This window comes from Motacilla alba, chromosome 7 (assembly GCF_015832195.1).
Source record: "Motacilla alba alba isolate MOTALB_02 chromosome 7, Motacilla_alba_V1.0_pri, whole genome shotgun sequence".
Taxonomy (NCBI): Eukaryota; Metazoa; Chordata; class Aves; order Passeriformes; family Motacillidae; genus Motacilla; species Motacilla alba.
The window spans coordinates 6,042,596-6,058,363 of NC_052022.1; the positions used below are offsets into that span (position 1 = coordinate 6,042,596).

The window sequence follows — 15,768 nt, forward strand, 5'->3', positions numbered from 1 at the left end:
CTTATAATCAAAATACAGAAAGATTTCAGTAGACTTAACCTTCTGAACAGCTGATATAGAGGGGCTCAAGGAAACAGGTGCTCCCTTCCCAAACACACATTTTAATAAAAGAAGAAATAGATGGGAAGACTAGGCAAATAAAAAATGGGAGAGACATCCTTGGGGAATAAAAGAGCTTTGAGCAGTATGTATAAACACATCACAGATGGTACCTGTCTCCAACTAGGATTCAACATATTTTATCCCAGAATGCTGCTGGAGAGACCACGGGACAAAATCTTCTTTCACATATGTCATTGGGCCCAGGTCCAAATTCTCTTTGGAAGTAACCAGAAGAATAACAACTGTGATGGATGGTAATATTCCATTAGACTTGCTTGTTTGACTCCTGAATGATCCCTTTAAGGACACTCAAGAGGTGAAGAAAGAAAAATTACTGTGCTTTTGATGGTAGCAATTAGACACTATATTTGCTTATATGTAGAGAATTAACTTCATCTTCTCCTCATCTCTGAGAAATTGGTACAGTAAAAGATGAGATAGTGATAAATAAAAGTATTCTGCCAGTTCTGATTGCCAAAAGAAAAAGGCAAAAAAAAATGTAATTCCTTATTTATTGAAAGAACAAAAATTAGTCAGCTAGTAAATGAGACACACTGAATATTACTGGATGAAGAGGAATAACAGGGAAGGCTTTCCCTGTTTCCATTTGCATGTCACTGTGCTGACAGTAGATGGGATTTTCACTTTCCAAGCACTACTGTACATCTGCAGTACTGCTTTGAAATTACAGTAATAGTTTATAACTAGTACAATTGCTCTGCACATCTGGGTTTTTCCAGCTGACTATATGATGAGATATGTAAATACAAGATGAGATATGTAAATACAAGGAAGAGGTATCTTTTTTAAGACGAGATATGTAAATACAAGGAAGAGGTATCCCAGGGTTTGTGGAGTTTTTTCAGTTGAGGAGAGGGCTTGCAACTTTTAGGCTGAACTGAACTTTGAGCAAGGGAAAAAGCTGCAGGGGGGTCACACACTGGATATGCACTCTGATCATGAGAGATGTAAATGCTCAAGGAATTCAGAGGCAATCCTCTAGTCTTCCTGAGAAATTCACAATTCTGACAAAGAATAAAGTGTGAATGAAATCAGTTCAAGCTCTCTGCTCACCAGCCTGCCTCGCAGTGGCTGCAAGGAACACAGGAGTGCTCAGCGGGATGAAGAAAGTCAATAAATGCCACACACCTTTCACCAACAGCACTGTTCTAACTCTGGAAGTCCACACTTGTGTGGAACAAGAGAGAGGGGTTGTGCTGGGAGAGCACAAAGGAGTGCCAGATGTCTGGGAGAGGTGAATCAGCCACTATGCATGGACTGAATAGAGATTAAAACAGGTCTGGTTTTCTATAATCTCAGAGTCTGTGAGGGATGCTGGGACACACACTGGGCATCCAGGAAACTGTTGCTTCTCCTCTGTAAGTAAATAAATCTAAGATACAATATTGTGTTGTTATTATCTTACATCTCTGCTCAAAAACACATTCTGTAAGAGCACCACATTGAGTAAATAAAACAGCCTATGATGAATTATTCATCGAGAATCTGTAACTACTTATTATTCTTCTAAAGGAAATATAACTCACTTCCAGAGTCCAAAACCCATCTGTCTGCTCAAACGTCATGACAATATTATTTTTGCTTTCCCCTTCAAATCACAAGAAAGATTGTGTATCAACCTGAAGCAGAGGCTAAAGCCACATCCGGAATGGTGTGTGACAACCTGTTTTATATTCTAAACTAAGACTACACTACAGATAAGTGCATTCAGCTACCAAGGGGCTGGGTTTCCTGATATAAGACAGAGGAAGAAAAGTCAACTCCAAGCATAATTTAGTTCCTTCATCCTTTGTAACTCTCCCAGTGAAGCGAACAACAGAACTGGCAGCAATTCATCCCAGGAGGTTGTGGCTCCTGGCAGTTCCTCAGGGCTTCCTCTGGTGCTCAGCAGCACCTCCCAGTGTGAGCATGGATACAAGGAGGGCATCAGCAAGCCAAAGGCTACCAATGACTCCACGTTATCTACTCCTTTCTTCCTGTTTCTCCAACTCAGATCCACTCAGGCCAGCACTTCAGAGTGACCCTGCACACGCACCCTCCTTGGGCCAGTGTGTCCCCAGCTCCACGACGATCTGGGCACAGTAGACCACCCGGGTTTGGATCCCACCTCCACAGAGCCCTGTCTGCTTCTGGTGGTGAGGCTCCTGCTGGTTAAGGAGCAGAGACACTTGGCAAGCTTTCCATTCAGAAGTCCTCCAGGCAAACCTTTGGAAATAAAAAGAGAACAGGTAAAATGAGTTTTTGAAAGATTACAGGTAAGGCACTTTATTAGATGACAAAATACAATTGGTTTAATCTTTATAGCAGCATTTTCCTATCCAAAACATTTTCAGTGTTAAATTTACATAGGTTAAGTATGTGTTGTTTGTCTGGAGCACTTGTGTAAAACTTTTGACAGAGCACCAATCTCCAAAGCGTTCTGAAGCACTAAATCATCCTGACAGCACCTTTGAGCACAGTGTAAAAAATGAGTGAAGATTAAGAGGTTTGATTAAGTGTGAACAGTAGTTTTCAAACATGTGTCTCAAAGCACTAAACCACCCCTCTCTGCCAAGAGCTGAACACCTCGCTCTGAAACGCCCCTAACAGCTGAAATCCTGCATATATCAATGGAGCTCCAAGCACTTGCAGCTTTTCCACAGGGGGTGCCTTTCTAAGTGCCTAAGGTCCTGCCAGCTCCTTCAAGGGATTGGCTAAAGCATCTCAGTTGATTCCATTTTCCACAAGTTGTGATACACAGCAAGCTCAAGACAAAAAACACTTTCAATCTATGTTCCATTCACACCTAAAGAGCATTAAAGGTTCTCAAGGAATTACGACGTTTTGGGACACAGGTAGGTAAATGCTGTACAGACAACAGTTGTTGGTGTGTACCAGCTTAAATGCCAGGAAGAACTTATTAAAACCACAGGGAAAACAGAGCTGTCTATCCCTGGAAAGCAGAATTTATTTCCCCATCATGACTGAAACTGTAGAGCATACTTCTAACACAACTGTTTCCACAGGCAGAGTTCACTTTGATTCACAGGTCACAGTCTGAGGGGAGTAAGTAAATAAGAGCCCAAAGTCTTCCCAAGCTTCCCAAATGCAAATCTTAGGCAATACTGTTTTTATAACCAATCTGTTCGCACTTGTGCTGCTTTATGCCTCCACTCCTCTAAATTTCCTAGTTTATTTTTACCACAGAATCTTTGGGTTTTGTGTAATGTAAACTATGTAAAATAATTTCCTTCCTTTATTCTCAAGACAAACACTCTCTCCTTTTACAGCAGATCCACAGTTGTTAAAACTACACATGTTCCTTAACTGCTGACTGATCACTGTAAACTCAAACACAGTGGGGTGTCTCTGCACAAAAAGCCTTCCACATCATAATTCTGTTTATTCTCCACAGTATCTGCTCCTGACAGCTATGGCAAGCAAACCTGCATCTCAAAACTATATGAAAAATCAACACACTAGCTGGAGTACACATAAGTTCTCTTAACTTATTTTGTGAATGAATTTTTTTTTTGTGAATGATTTTTTTTAGCCCCAAATTTTGTCATGTATTCATGAAAAATATTGTGAATACTGCCAATTACTTGCATTTACAGGTACCGTTCAGATGAGCTCTCTCAAATAACTCACAGCATCTTGTGCCAATCTGGATACACTCACAGGGTTCATTACCCCCAAAGAAAACAATAAAGAGCACACTTTTCCCATGACAAGTATCAAATACCTAACTCCCACAACATATAAAGCACAGCCATGAATTCCTCTTCTCGTTAGTTCCTTTTGGGAATTCCTAATCCCATTTCTTGGGTCTGCAGTGTTAAATGCAACCATAAAGGCAATGAAAAGTGCTCTTCATCAAACACTGGGTGAAGAGGATGATTCCTCTGCATCCCTTCAGAACTCTGTGCTTTTTAGGTCTAATTTTGAAATTAAAATCTTAAATATAGAACACAGGGATCTTTCCACAGCCATGGAAATACGTGTTTTAAGGAAGTATTTCTTAAAAAAAAAATCTACTAAGGTAAAACTCATTATCAATATCTGGCTTAGGAAGTCAGCTATGAACTCTAGATCCTAAAGACTCATTTCCAGAGGAGTGAGCATCTGCTTCTCCTATTCAGTGTGAGCTGGGGGAATTAACACCTATGAAAATTAGGCCATCGGTGATTAAAATTATGCAAAATAACTAAATCTGAGCTCAGAGATAATTAAACTTCATCAGCTCCTGAACTAAAAAGGAAAAAAAAATCCTTTATATATTCTCCCAGAGTAACTTGTGTGAGCATGAGCAAGGACAGCCCTCCAGAGCACCACTGGCACCAGCTCCAAGCCTCAGCCCTGTCTGCTCCTACCTGCACATGTCCTCAGCTGTCCAGTGCTCCAAAAACAAATCCTGACCTCCAGGCATAAAAAAGGACGCATTCCCATAGCCATTAACAAGCCCACCAAGGAGGTCAAAGGGCTGAAGGGCCCTGCCCAAGTAGAACTCCAGAGACCTCTAGCACAGTTCACTGCACTTCCTCTCCAGTCTTTACTACTTCACACTAATGCCTTATCTTTAATTTGAGCATAATAAACCTCATTTACAAAGTGATACCATCACACCTATATCTCAGCAATAAGCCTTTTTTAACGAATCAAGTCTTAAAACATTCCCATTTTCCATCATTTAACTTCTGAAAAGCTTTGAATTTCCAACAAAGCAAAGAGAATTTCTGCTATATCCCTGTCTCGTAACGTAGCAACCACAACCAAAATGAATGATATGAAGACATAATCATAATTCTGGAAAATCTATCTATTCCCAGCGAACATGAAAGCAACACATCAAGGATAAAAAAGATATAATACATTGTTTTAAAACTCATGACTCGGTGACAGTTATGAAACAAACAAGGGCTCAATATCTTTCCAATTTATAGCAACCTCTTGGTCTCTTTAGTCTATAGGACTTATGCTCTTAGTGTTAACACAAGTTTTATACCTGTATATACCCATTCACTTTAATTGAACTATCCCAAATTTATATCACAATAAAAGAAAGTAGAATCACCTCCTATGTGTTTAAGCTTTTTAAGCACTTAATCCTTTCAGAACAAATAACCAAAGGTAAAACAAAGCACAAAGCTCTGGAGTCTTATATGCAGTTAAAGTGTTTTATTTTCTTGCATTTAGACTATTGATTATAGATGTTATTGTAAACTTCAGTCATAAAATTAAAAGCCCTCCCCATTTAACCGCAAATTTACACCTGTGCCACCTACCTGTGATGGGACCTTTAACTTGTAGCTTTGCCATGGGCATAGAGGTTGTATTTAACTGAGCAGTTCTGAGGCTTAAAGTATTTTTGTCATCTCTGGATCCTTTTAGGAGACTGGAATATAACTTCACCCACCTCCCTCTGTGGAGTACAACTCTGCAAGTGCTACCCCTTAAGCTGCTGCTTTTTTTATGTCAGTGGATGAAGCCCACACTAAGTACCTCCATGCAGTCACAGGATGCTCTCTGTCTCTGCATTAAAAAACAGCCTCTAGAAAACCATAAAACCACAGACTGGTTTGGGCTGGAAGAGACCTTAAAGATCATCTCATTCCAACCCCCTGCCAAGGGCACAGATATCTTTCACTATCCGAGGTTGCTCCAAGCGCCGTCCAACCTGGCCTTGGACACTTCCAGGGTTGGAGCAGCCACAACTTTGCTCAGCACCCTGTGCCACCAACTTACCACCCTCACAATGAAGAATTTCTTCCAATATTCTTCTGAATATAATACTAATTTCTTCCTAATCCCATTCCTTCTGCTCAGCAACTTGTTCTGGTCTATGTCTTAGCCCATTTTCTTTACTGTGGCTGAAGCACGCTGTGGAAAATTCTTGCCCTAAAACTAAAGCTAAAGGAAAGACTACTTGTTTCCAAATCAACCTAAAAAGAAGAGAAGATTTCTAGGAACTTGGAAAGTAAACAGGAGTCTCGCCTTAAATGATTTAAAAACTAATCTGATTATGCAAACAGAAAAAAAGAAGGAGTGTTTTGTGTTGAGACCAGACAAAGGAAGGAGAGCCTCTTTTATTTCTGCCACTGAAGCTCCTTAAATTCATCATCTTCATTTAAGGGGTAGAAAGAAAAGATCATTTTTTGGTAAGCCTCAGCAAACTACAGATGAAATGGCATATATTTAAGGGGGAAAAAAGCATAACCTTTCTAGGTATTACCCTACAAATCGAATGTGGTCAAATAAGGAGAGTAGGAGCATCTAAAGTTTCTTGTATTATTTCACAAGGATTAACACTACATCTCTCTATGTCTGGAAAGGTACTGATTTCTAATCTGAGCTATTTCCAGTATCTCAGTCACCAATTCCCAAGGACCAACACCAAATCACTGGGTTGCATACTGAAATATGGACCAATAGCAACCTTTACCAGCTGCTGAAACCTAAATAGCATATATTTTTTTTTTACTTCTGTTCATTAATACAAAATTCTGGTCCCCACAGCCTTACATCCAGTAGGCACACAGCACATACTGCAATATTATGGATTTTCATTCTTGCTTGTTTCTTTATACTGAGTGAATCAATCAAAGTCTAGTAACCAGGCACTGCTGTAAAATTCTTCTGCACAGTGTGAGAAGGTCATAGCCTACCACCTGCATTTTGAGATATTACATCCCTAGAAATAACAATTAACTAAATACCAGAGCTGTACTTTTTAATATTTTCAGCTAAGTGGCTCTATTAACCTGCAAGTTTAATGTCATTTTTCTGAGCTAGCACATTAGAGTTCATCCTCACTCATGCAGGTACTGCCCCAGAGGTGCTGCCTCAAGGTAGGGAGGCATAATGGGATGGGGAAAGTTTCAGAGTTCACAGGCTCATGAAAACCTGGGCATTGCAGCAATGCACTGAAAGAACAACAGATTTTCTTTACAGAGAGAGAGGCACCTACAAAAATTATCAGTGGTTTGCAGGTTCTCAGCTTTTGTGCTCTCCTGGCTCTACACAACCGTTTGCCCTTCAATATAGTGCAATGTCAAAAAGGGGAAGTGAGAAACCAGGGACAGACCCACGTCTGTTCACTCCCTGATTAACTTCCAGCCAGTCTCCCCCCATCAGGTGTCACCTGCACCCACGCTCCTGTACAAAATCAGCAAGACAATGTGTTAATCTATTGTCTTTGAAATTGATGTGAACTTGGGCAGGAGCAAAAATCACTCCGTAAGAGCCTTTCCGTAGGATGCAATCAAGCAACAGAATATTTTTTTATACTTCCCCTTTTCTGCTAGCAGGGTGCATAAAAATGATCAGCATTTGATTTTGAATGAGCCCAGTGATACAGAGACACTTTTACAGGTGATGCCTTCCTAAGAAATGTATCTTGCAAAGGCTTTATAGAAGTTTTTGGCAGTATCTGGCAAAAGCCCCAGAAACTCATGACTTGAGCACTGAACAGCTCTCCTATTAAACGCACTCATTCACAGACAGGGAGATTTTTCTGCATGCATATAAAATTCTACCAATCCTAAAGCATTTTACAGTCAATCTCGGAACATGTCACACGAAAAATCAAGCAATATTTTATTTTCTTTGCAAAGCACACTATCAAGCTCCTCTGTTAGCCTGGCCAAGCGTAACAGCACAAGCTTGCAGGCCACAAAGGTGAGATCCTCTCCTTCACACCACAAACCAAGCAAGCTCTCAGGGACTGCAAAGTTTCCCATTTCAAGAAGCACCCAGAGGGAAGATGAGTAAAGTCCAATCTATTACCTCCGAGCAGTTTCCGTCTTCTTCAAGCAAGACTGGGATTTTTTTTAATGGGGAGATGAAGACGAATCATTAAATCTTATGTAAAAATTAAAATTTCAAAGCCAATAAAAGCTCAGCCATGGAGACCTGCCCAGTCACTGCACAGCTGATGAAATTCTCTGAAACAGCAATCAGGACAAAAGCCATTTCAGAGAACAAGAGCAACTGCTCTCAGTTTTTAAAATATGAAAAATTTAAACTATATATGAAATGTAGTGGGTGTAATTCAAATTTATTTCTACATATAACTGTAATTATTGTAATAGGAATAATGAAAATAGCAATAATTAAAAGAGTATCAGTAACAATAAATAATACCAATAATCACAGCTAACAATGACCAAATCGATGATCTCTCAGACACAGAGAAAGCACCACTTGCAGCCCTCTCCATGCACAAACCGAGCAGGGAGGATCTGCAGGGGCTTCTTTACCTCCAAAACCTGGGAGAGAAAAAGCTCTGGCCATACCTGGGGCAGGGCTGCAGCGGTGCCTTCCCTCCTCCACTGCACGCTTCCCTCTCCTCCAGCTCCGGGCACGGCTTCCCGGCGCCCACGGCCACGCTCCGCACGCGGCGGTGCCGGCTGCGCAGCCCCGCGGCCAGGCTGCCCCAGCCGCAGCTGCGCCCGCAGGGGCTCCACGGGGACCACTCGGACGTGGTGCAGTCCTTGGGGATGACACAGGACCTGGAGGTCACGGCCATCACGGGGTCTTGCAGGCAGAGGCTGTGGTAAAAACACAGTACAACAGCTGAGGAGGTCGTGCTTAATGAACTTCTTTTTCAAGCCAAACTCCCCAAGAAGAAATCCATGGTCATTCAGTCAGAAGATCTACACCAACACTGGTGCAACGGGAATTAGAGAAGTTCTAATGCAGGGCACATAACACATGTCCAACGAGCTCTGGGTGCAAACTTGCATGCTGAGTACTTTGTAAATATTGTATCCCATTTATCTCGAGTTAAAACAGATGCACAAGGCAATGTATTTGCTCCTGTGTAGCTAGAATTCCACAGTTCGTCCTGGATGGAAAACAAAATCCAAGCCCAAGAGAAATACTGCCACAAGTAGCCATTCCAACATCCCACACACAAGACTAGATGTTCTCCATCCATCCATCTATCCATCCATCCACACATCTTGCTGAGCAACTCTGCTCTTTCAAAAAATAATTAATCCCACACTAATAAGAAAGGTCTCAGTACCATGAGGCTGTTATCAAACATGTGCTGTCAAACAACATCAGAGGGTTTTCCAACCTGTCAAACAACCAGAGACTCAGGAATGCCACAACTGGGGCTGGATTTTGGGACTCAATTACTCCTGCTGACACTGGGACATGATCTCATTCATTCTGTAACACGTCAATGGCGCCCTAGGCCAAACACAATGGGAAACCAAATTCTAAGGGTTTCCAACTGACAAGATTTGGTATCAAGATAGAAAATCCCAGAGTTACATTTTGAAGAGTCCCAAAGCTGCAAGACATTTTGACTTCTGTATAGTGCTATACAGACAATGCAAACTGGCCTCAGAAATTAAGACCACACCTGATGAACTCAGTATGAACTCTAATTTTTCTTCCCCAGCCTCCAGCTGATTGTGGTCAAAGCTTTTGCCAGCTGTAAGGAGCAAACACAGGTACACTTAAAAGGTGTGAAATGCAGAGCTACTGCCAGGGAAGCAGCCATTACCTCTCCTGCTATTCCTCACAGCACAGTTTGGCCACCCTACTTCCCTCTGAAGCAGACAGACTGGGGCAATCATGTCAGCATTGCTGGGCAGCCTCATGGGGGGAACAGAGAAGATAAAGGGCATTCACTCTCTTCTCCAGTGTAGAAATTGGTCCCCTTTTCACATAGGTCAACAGGAATATTCCCATTGAAACACATCAAGTTTGACTAGACCCTCAATTACCAGCAAAATAGAGCATTTAGTGGCTTCTATTTGAACTTCAAAGTAAACCAAAAAAACTGTAACAACTTTTTGTCTCTATTTCTTCACCCAGAATAAAAGTGAGTAATCTCACAGGTGCTGTAAAGATGAATTTACTGAGGCTTATTTAAATAACTTCAACAAGTACAAACAGACTGTGACGTAAGCCCTTCAAAATGAAACTATTCTTGCCTACAATTGAAAAACAGGTCTCATTTCTCTACTACAAGTCAAACTGAACTGATTACAAAGCTGTGTCTGGTACAAAACGTCAGTTCTATCAAAACAAGGTTCTGGAAAGTAATAATCATTATATAGGTACTTACTAACCCAGGGGTTTTGAGTGGGTTTTTGGAACACTAAGTTAGGTGCAGTCACGTGAATGGTCACTTTATGTCCTTTTTAATATTTTTTCAACAGGGGAGCCACCCATGCCAAAACATTAACGAGGAAGAATAATTCCTGATTTTCAATAGATACAACTGTAGCACATAAAAGACACTGCCCCAGCTGATGGTACCAGAAAACTCAAGTTTCTCTAAGAACACAGAATGGGGGTGTGGGGAGGAAAGGTAACTGATCTTACTTCTCAAAGAGATCAAAACTCCCCATTCAGATATAGTATGAATAGCACAATCCACTTTTGGGGTTGCACCACTGCCAAAGAGATTTTAGCCCTGCCTGATCTTTACTGAAACACCAACTAAAATGCAGCCTTTAAAAATATAGATTGGAGTCTTGGTTCAAATGATCTTTGCCAGTCCCAGTTCTTAGCCAAACAATACTTCCAGTACCTCCCCTAATGGATTCTCCAAACCTGCGCCAACCGTCTGGCTGGGAAAGCCATCCCTGCCCAGAAATCACCCTTGCACTGGCAAAAGCCTTTGCCAGAGGCTGAATAGCTGTTCCTTTCCCTGAAAATCTCCCCCACTGCTCCTGCTATAAAAGGCAAGATGCTAACTTTGTTGACCTTAAGGTGAATGAGACATGGAGCTGGCAATTTCCATCCTGTTCAAGTAGGCTTTTGAGGGAGAATTACAAGCAACTGCTGAACAGAAAGAAAATTAATTAACTTGTACCTACTCACTCAGAGCCTCCAAGTCAAATTAATTGTGACACTGAGCAACACAAAGACAAATGTAAAAACACTCTTTTGCATGAAATTCAGACACAGCCTTTCATGTCGCAGATGTATTTAGGACGATCTAATACAGATAAAGCCCAGACCTGCGAGACACTTGCTGATCTGAGGCTGCAAACCAGACACAGATTTGTGCTGCTGTGGCTGTGCCCAAACCATCAGGGACAGGAACAAAGTCTTGGGGACAGGAGGTACTCTATCAGCCCTGGTTTTAAACTGATTTTCAACATATTCATGTCTCAGGTTAGATCTTCTACTTGGGGGTCGATCTGGTAACGGTGATACAGTGGAGTACTTACACAACTGGTGCTTCTTTGTGTGTTACATGCTTGGATTGACACTGTAAACCCCAGGAATTGTTTCCTAGGCCACGCTGCGGTGCCTGCGGCGTAGGATGGATCCATTAGTGAGCAGCTAGCGGCAGCACAGAGCACAGCTCGCTCAAGTGGCACAGTGCCCTCTGAGCCTCTTGTGTGCTGAAGGGCAATAAACCACTTATTAAAGAAACACAAAACACTAGGAAGGAAACCTACTCACGTCTGTTTCACACTTCCAGAGTCCTGGAGCAGAATAGCAGAGGAGGAGGGAAAGCAGCCCAGGGTACCACCCTGACCGTGCAGCTCCACATGCCCGTGGCTGTGTCACTTCAGGCTGCTGCCCACAGAGCAGCACCACTGATCTCCTCCATCTCCAGCCACATATACACCCACGAGACACAGGAACTGTGCAGCCCTGAGCTAAACCTCACCACCTTCCTGCTCTGGACAAAAAGCAACTCACCAAAAATAGCACATTTTCCAACAGCTCGCTGCCTGTGCTACATGCCCTGCAGTCACAGAGCCATCACATCCACCGCATGGGAATGAGTGGGAACAGGTCCATCAGCTGGAAAAAGCAGCAACACCACCCTGGAGCTGTGCACCAGTAAATCAAGTTGGGCACAGCACAGGAGTCACCACTGCTTCCCTTCCCAACTGTACCAAGGCATTCAGAAGCACAGGTAAATGCATTTCCTTACATTACAGGATGAGACAGGCAGTTATTGTCAAACCTTTCACACTGAAAGGATCGCCTGCAAAGTAACGGGGCACACTAAGAAGCTGTCACCATGGTCATGCTGCTGGCACAGAGGCAGCACCAGGAGGACAGGGTACCACATCCACAGCCAGGCTCTCCTCCAGCAGCTCAGGAAGGCTCCTGGGAAATCTCATGCCTGACCAGGGAACTCATGTTCAAACCCACATGCTGCGGAGCAAGATAATCCTGAAATGAGCTAAGTTAACAACCCACTTCCATTTTTTTCTCTTCTTCAGCACTGTCTCCTATTCTGTAATTAAAGACCCAGCCCTACAGGCTGCTGGAATTCACACTACCTGCTCTTTGCACTTGGTCAATAATATTAACATCTCATAATGGACAGCCTTGTCAGGTTTCTAACAGCATCAAAACACTTATTTCCCTTAGAAATTGGGAATCAGTGTTAACAGGCACACTTCTGAGAATTTCTAATGTATTTTTAGAGTCCTTAAATGCTGCCAGGACCGTTCTGGATACCATATATTCAATCTGTGCAGCAGAGTTTTCTTTGGAAAAAGAAACATCAGTCTCTTCTGCACCAGGTTGGTGAAGATGGGGAATATTTGCCTGCCATACAACTGACCTAAGGGAAAGGGAACTGGGAGACCTATAATCCAAACAAACATCAGTAAAGTTTTGGTGTCTACAGAACTTAATGCACCAGAGTCTCTGTTTTAATTAAAAATAAATGCTGGCTTCCATTTGCACTACCTTGGCAGACTCAGATCTTGGGGCTACAGAGGCAGCTGCCTCCTAGCACAGTTTGGGAACAGGAGAAAAAACACAGTTATTATTGGACACTACTTCAAAAATCAATGAACCCCAGAATCATTAGGGTTGGAACAGATCTCTAAGATCACTGAGTCCAGCCATCAACCCAGCACTGCCAGGTCCACCACTAAACCATATCCCCAAGTGCCACATCCACACACCTTTCGAACCATTCCCTGAGCAGCCTATTCCAATGCCTGGCCACTAAATTGTTACTCATGGAAATGAAAAAAGGCATCGCTGCTCCTTTGTTTCTTGTGCTTTTAAATAAAAGCAAAAGAAATGAGAGACAAAACTTTTGAAAAGAATATTCTTCTTCTCCAACAGCTCAGGGATTTGTTTTCAAGCCTGAGCACTGAGGCTTGATTCCTACATCTGCCAGGAGGAATGTGAACACAGAATTTCTCTCCCAGGTCGGAATCACAACCATCAAATAGCATTTTACAGCACAGCATTTTCACCTCTGGACCACAGAATTTTGTATTCATCCAGAGAACAGAAGAATGTCAACACTGAAACTGCAAATATTTTTTTCCTAAAAACGTACAACAGCAAAGTGGTTAAAAGCACAGTCCACTAGGAAATGGATAATGGAAATTTAAATTACAGAGGCAAACAAAAGAGTTGAATGCTGCTCCACCTCTGCCTTGACAGATGGGTTGTCCCTTGACTGAGTTTGACCTGAATTTTCACTTACAAAGTAAACAGAAACCCAAATCCAACTCTATTATATCACTGTTGTCATCTTACACATAGAATGAAGAGTTAAAGAAATATGTACATAAAAGACTCCTAATCCAAATAATAATAATAAAAAAATGCTTTATAACTGTTTGCTCCTGACTTTAACTTCTCAGTATGCTTAGATAAGCACACACATCAGGTTAGAAAATCAGGGTAAATTTATTTAGAATTTCAATATCTAACCATGCACATTTATTTTACCAAACTGCAATTTAGTGTCTAACCTAAACAACCTTACATTAAATAAAATTTAAAAAATTAAGGCACTAAAATGCCTTTGTCTTATTATTCTGTAGATTTTTACAACTGTGACAAGACAGGAAAGCAAAAATAGCAGCATTTTTTATACATTCATTTCTTGCATCTTTTTCAGAGATTTTTTATTTTTTTAATGCACGGAAGTGGTTGTGTTTGAATTTGTTATTGAATGTAAGGCTTAAGCCAAAACCTTAACATTTTTCTGCACTAAAATGAAACCTGAATTGTATCTGAAATAGTATGAAAAAAATCCCAAGTTTTTAAATAAAGTCTTTAAAAGGTTCAAACCAGATCCATAGCATCATTCTATTTTGATGTTACTCCTTTTATTTTCATGAATATCATGTTTCTACACCAAAATCGTTTCTGAGCAAAAGCAGACCCGTCTGGAAGCCTACTGATGTTTGGCTGTTCAATTGTTGTCATTTCAGGTGTTTTCAAAAAGGTCTGTCCCTCCCTTTCCTCTGCCTTTGTCCCTTTTCCTTCCCTTTTGAGAAATGCGGAACCTCCAGACTGAAAAGATATTTAATCAAAAACATCCCCAGCTCCATTTCCCTGACACAACATGTCCAGCCTTTCACATACTTCTGCTCCTCTCCACGTAATTCCTATTTACAGCCCTGCGATGGGACACCAGTAAATTAAACAACCTTGGCAATAAATTGGGCATCTTTGCCATCTCATTATAAATTAGGAGGCAGGATGGGGACATGGCCCCTCTCCCCTGGTGGGCCTTGGTGGTGGTTAGCTGACCACTCCTGCTACCTGCAAGAACTGGGCAGTGGTGGAAGGCAAAGCCCTGGCAGACCAGCAGCTCAGAGCCCACTGTTAAAGCACATCTTCGGATATTCCTGTCCCTGGCCTCAGTTTCCCAGAAGTTTAATTTGCAGTGGTGCTTGCTTAGCAGCGTTAGTAGAAATGGGAAACATCAGCCAGGAAAATGCAGGAGCACAAATAAGGCACTTCTTTCCTGGTTTACAGCAGACACTTGGCTGCCTGCCAGTCCCCACTACGGGGGGTTATGCAAATGCATTTACTCTTTTTTATCAGTAGCCAAAATACCATCGCTGTTGTAAAGCAACATCTGTAAGATCGGGCCAGCTCTTCAGAAGAATGGCAGCAAATCTGCTGCACAACAAAACCAGGAGGACACCACCAGGGGATGCTTAAAGGGAGTCACTGTCAGGAGTATTTGATACCTGTGACACTCCAGCTCTGGAACTAAATATGGACTGGATTTGGGGCCGGATATTTAGCTCTGAATTTAAGGTCCGAAAGGAGAAAGGAAAAGTGTGTGTCTGGATGCTGTAACATGACATGACCTTTTCTCCTCTACTCAATCAATGGGCTTTGCTCTTGCATTTAGAGTAAGAGTAAAGGATGGGTCAGGCCCAGCTCTGCAGTAAATCTGAGACACGAGCTCAGCAGAAAAAGACTGCCAGGAGGTGGCTAATGGAGCTGTACACTCCCAAAAAGGGGGCTAGATCAGCAAAAAAACTCAGAAAGGAACAAGGAAAAAGACAGCTCGATCAGTGATAGTCACTAAAACTGAAACTCTGCACTATCATCCAGAAATCCAGTGTATAACACAGACAAGAAAATAGTTATAGAAAGTTTCCATTTCCACTATTAGAGCAAATATAGCAGTGAGTGTGTGAGGGCAGAGCAAATGAAATTTTAACAAAATCAGGGTCCCCCTCCCAGAGCCTCTGATAAGGAATGAGATAGAAGAGAAAGCTAACAAGTGTTAACAGACATAAAGCTGCTGCTGGTCACACTGTGGAATAAATCACAAGTGACTCCATTAAAATCAAGCAGCTACATGAGCATAAAATCTGTATATTTAGAATCAGCATATAATAAGAGACAAGTAATAAAGTCAAGATGTTAGAAACTGCTGGAACATTTCACAAAGCC

The 15,768-nt window shown here is 41.8% G+C and overlaps 1 protein-coding gene across 6 annotated transcripts in view; it reads right to left on the reverse strand.

Annotated features, from left to right (window-relative positions):
* Positions 1 to 15,768, reverse strand: part of THSD7B (thrombospondin type 1 domain containing 7B) — a 298,971-nt gene that overhangs the window by 175,655 nt on the left and 107,548 nt on the right. For all 6 annotated transcript variants that reach the window (XM_038142161.1, XM_038142157.1, XM_038142156.1 and 3 more), the window contains exons 5-6: positions 8,397 to 8,651; positions 2,159 to 2,328 (exon numbers count right to left, since the gene is read on the reverse strand). In XM_038142161.1, the coding sequence (XP_037998089.1) occupies positions 2,159 to 2,328; positions 8,397 to 8,651 (425 nt within the window). The remainder of the gene's footprint in view (positions 1 to 2,158; positions 2,329 to 8,396; positions 8,652 to 15,768) is intronic.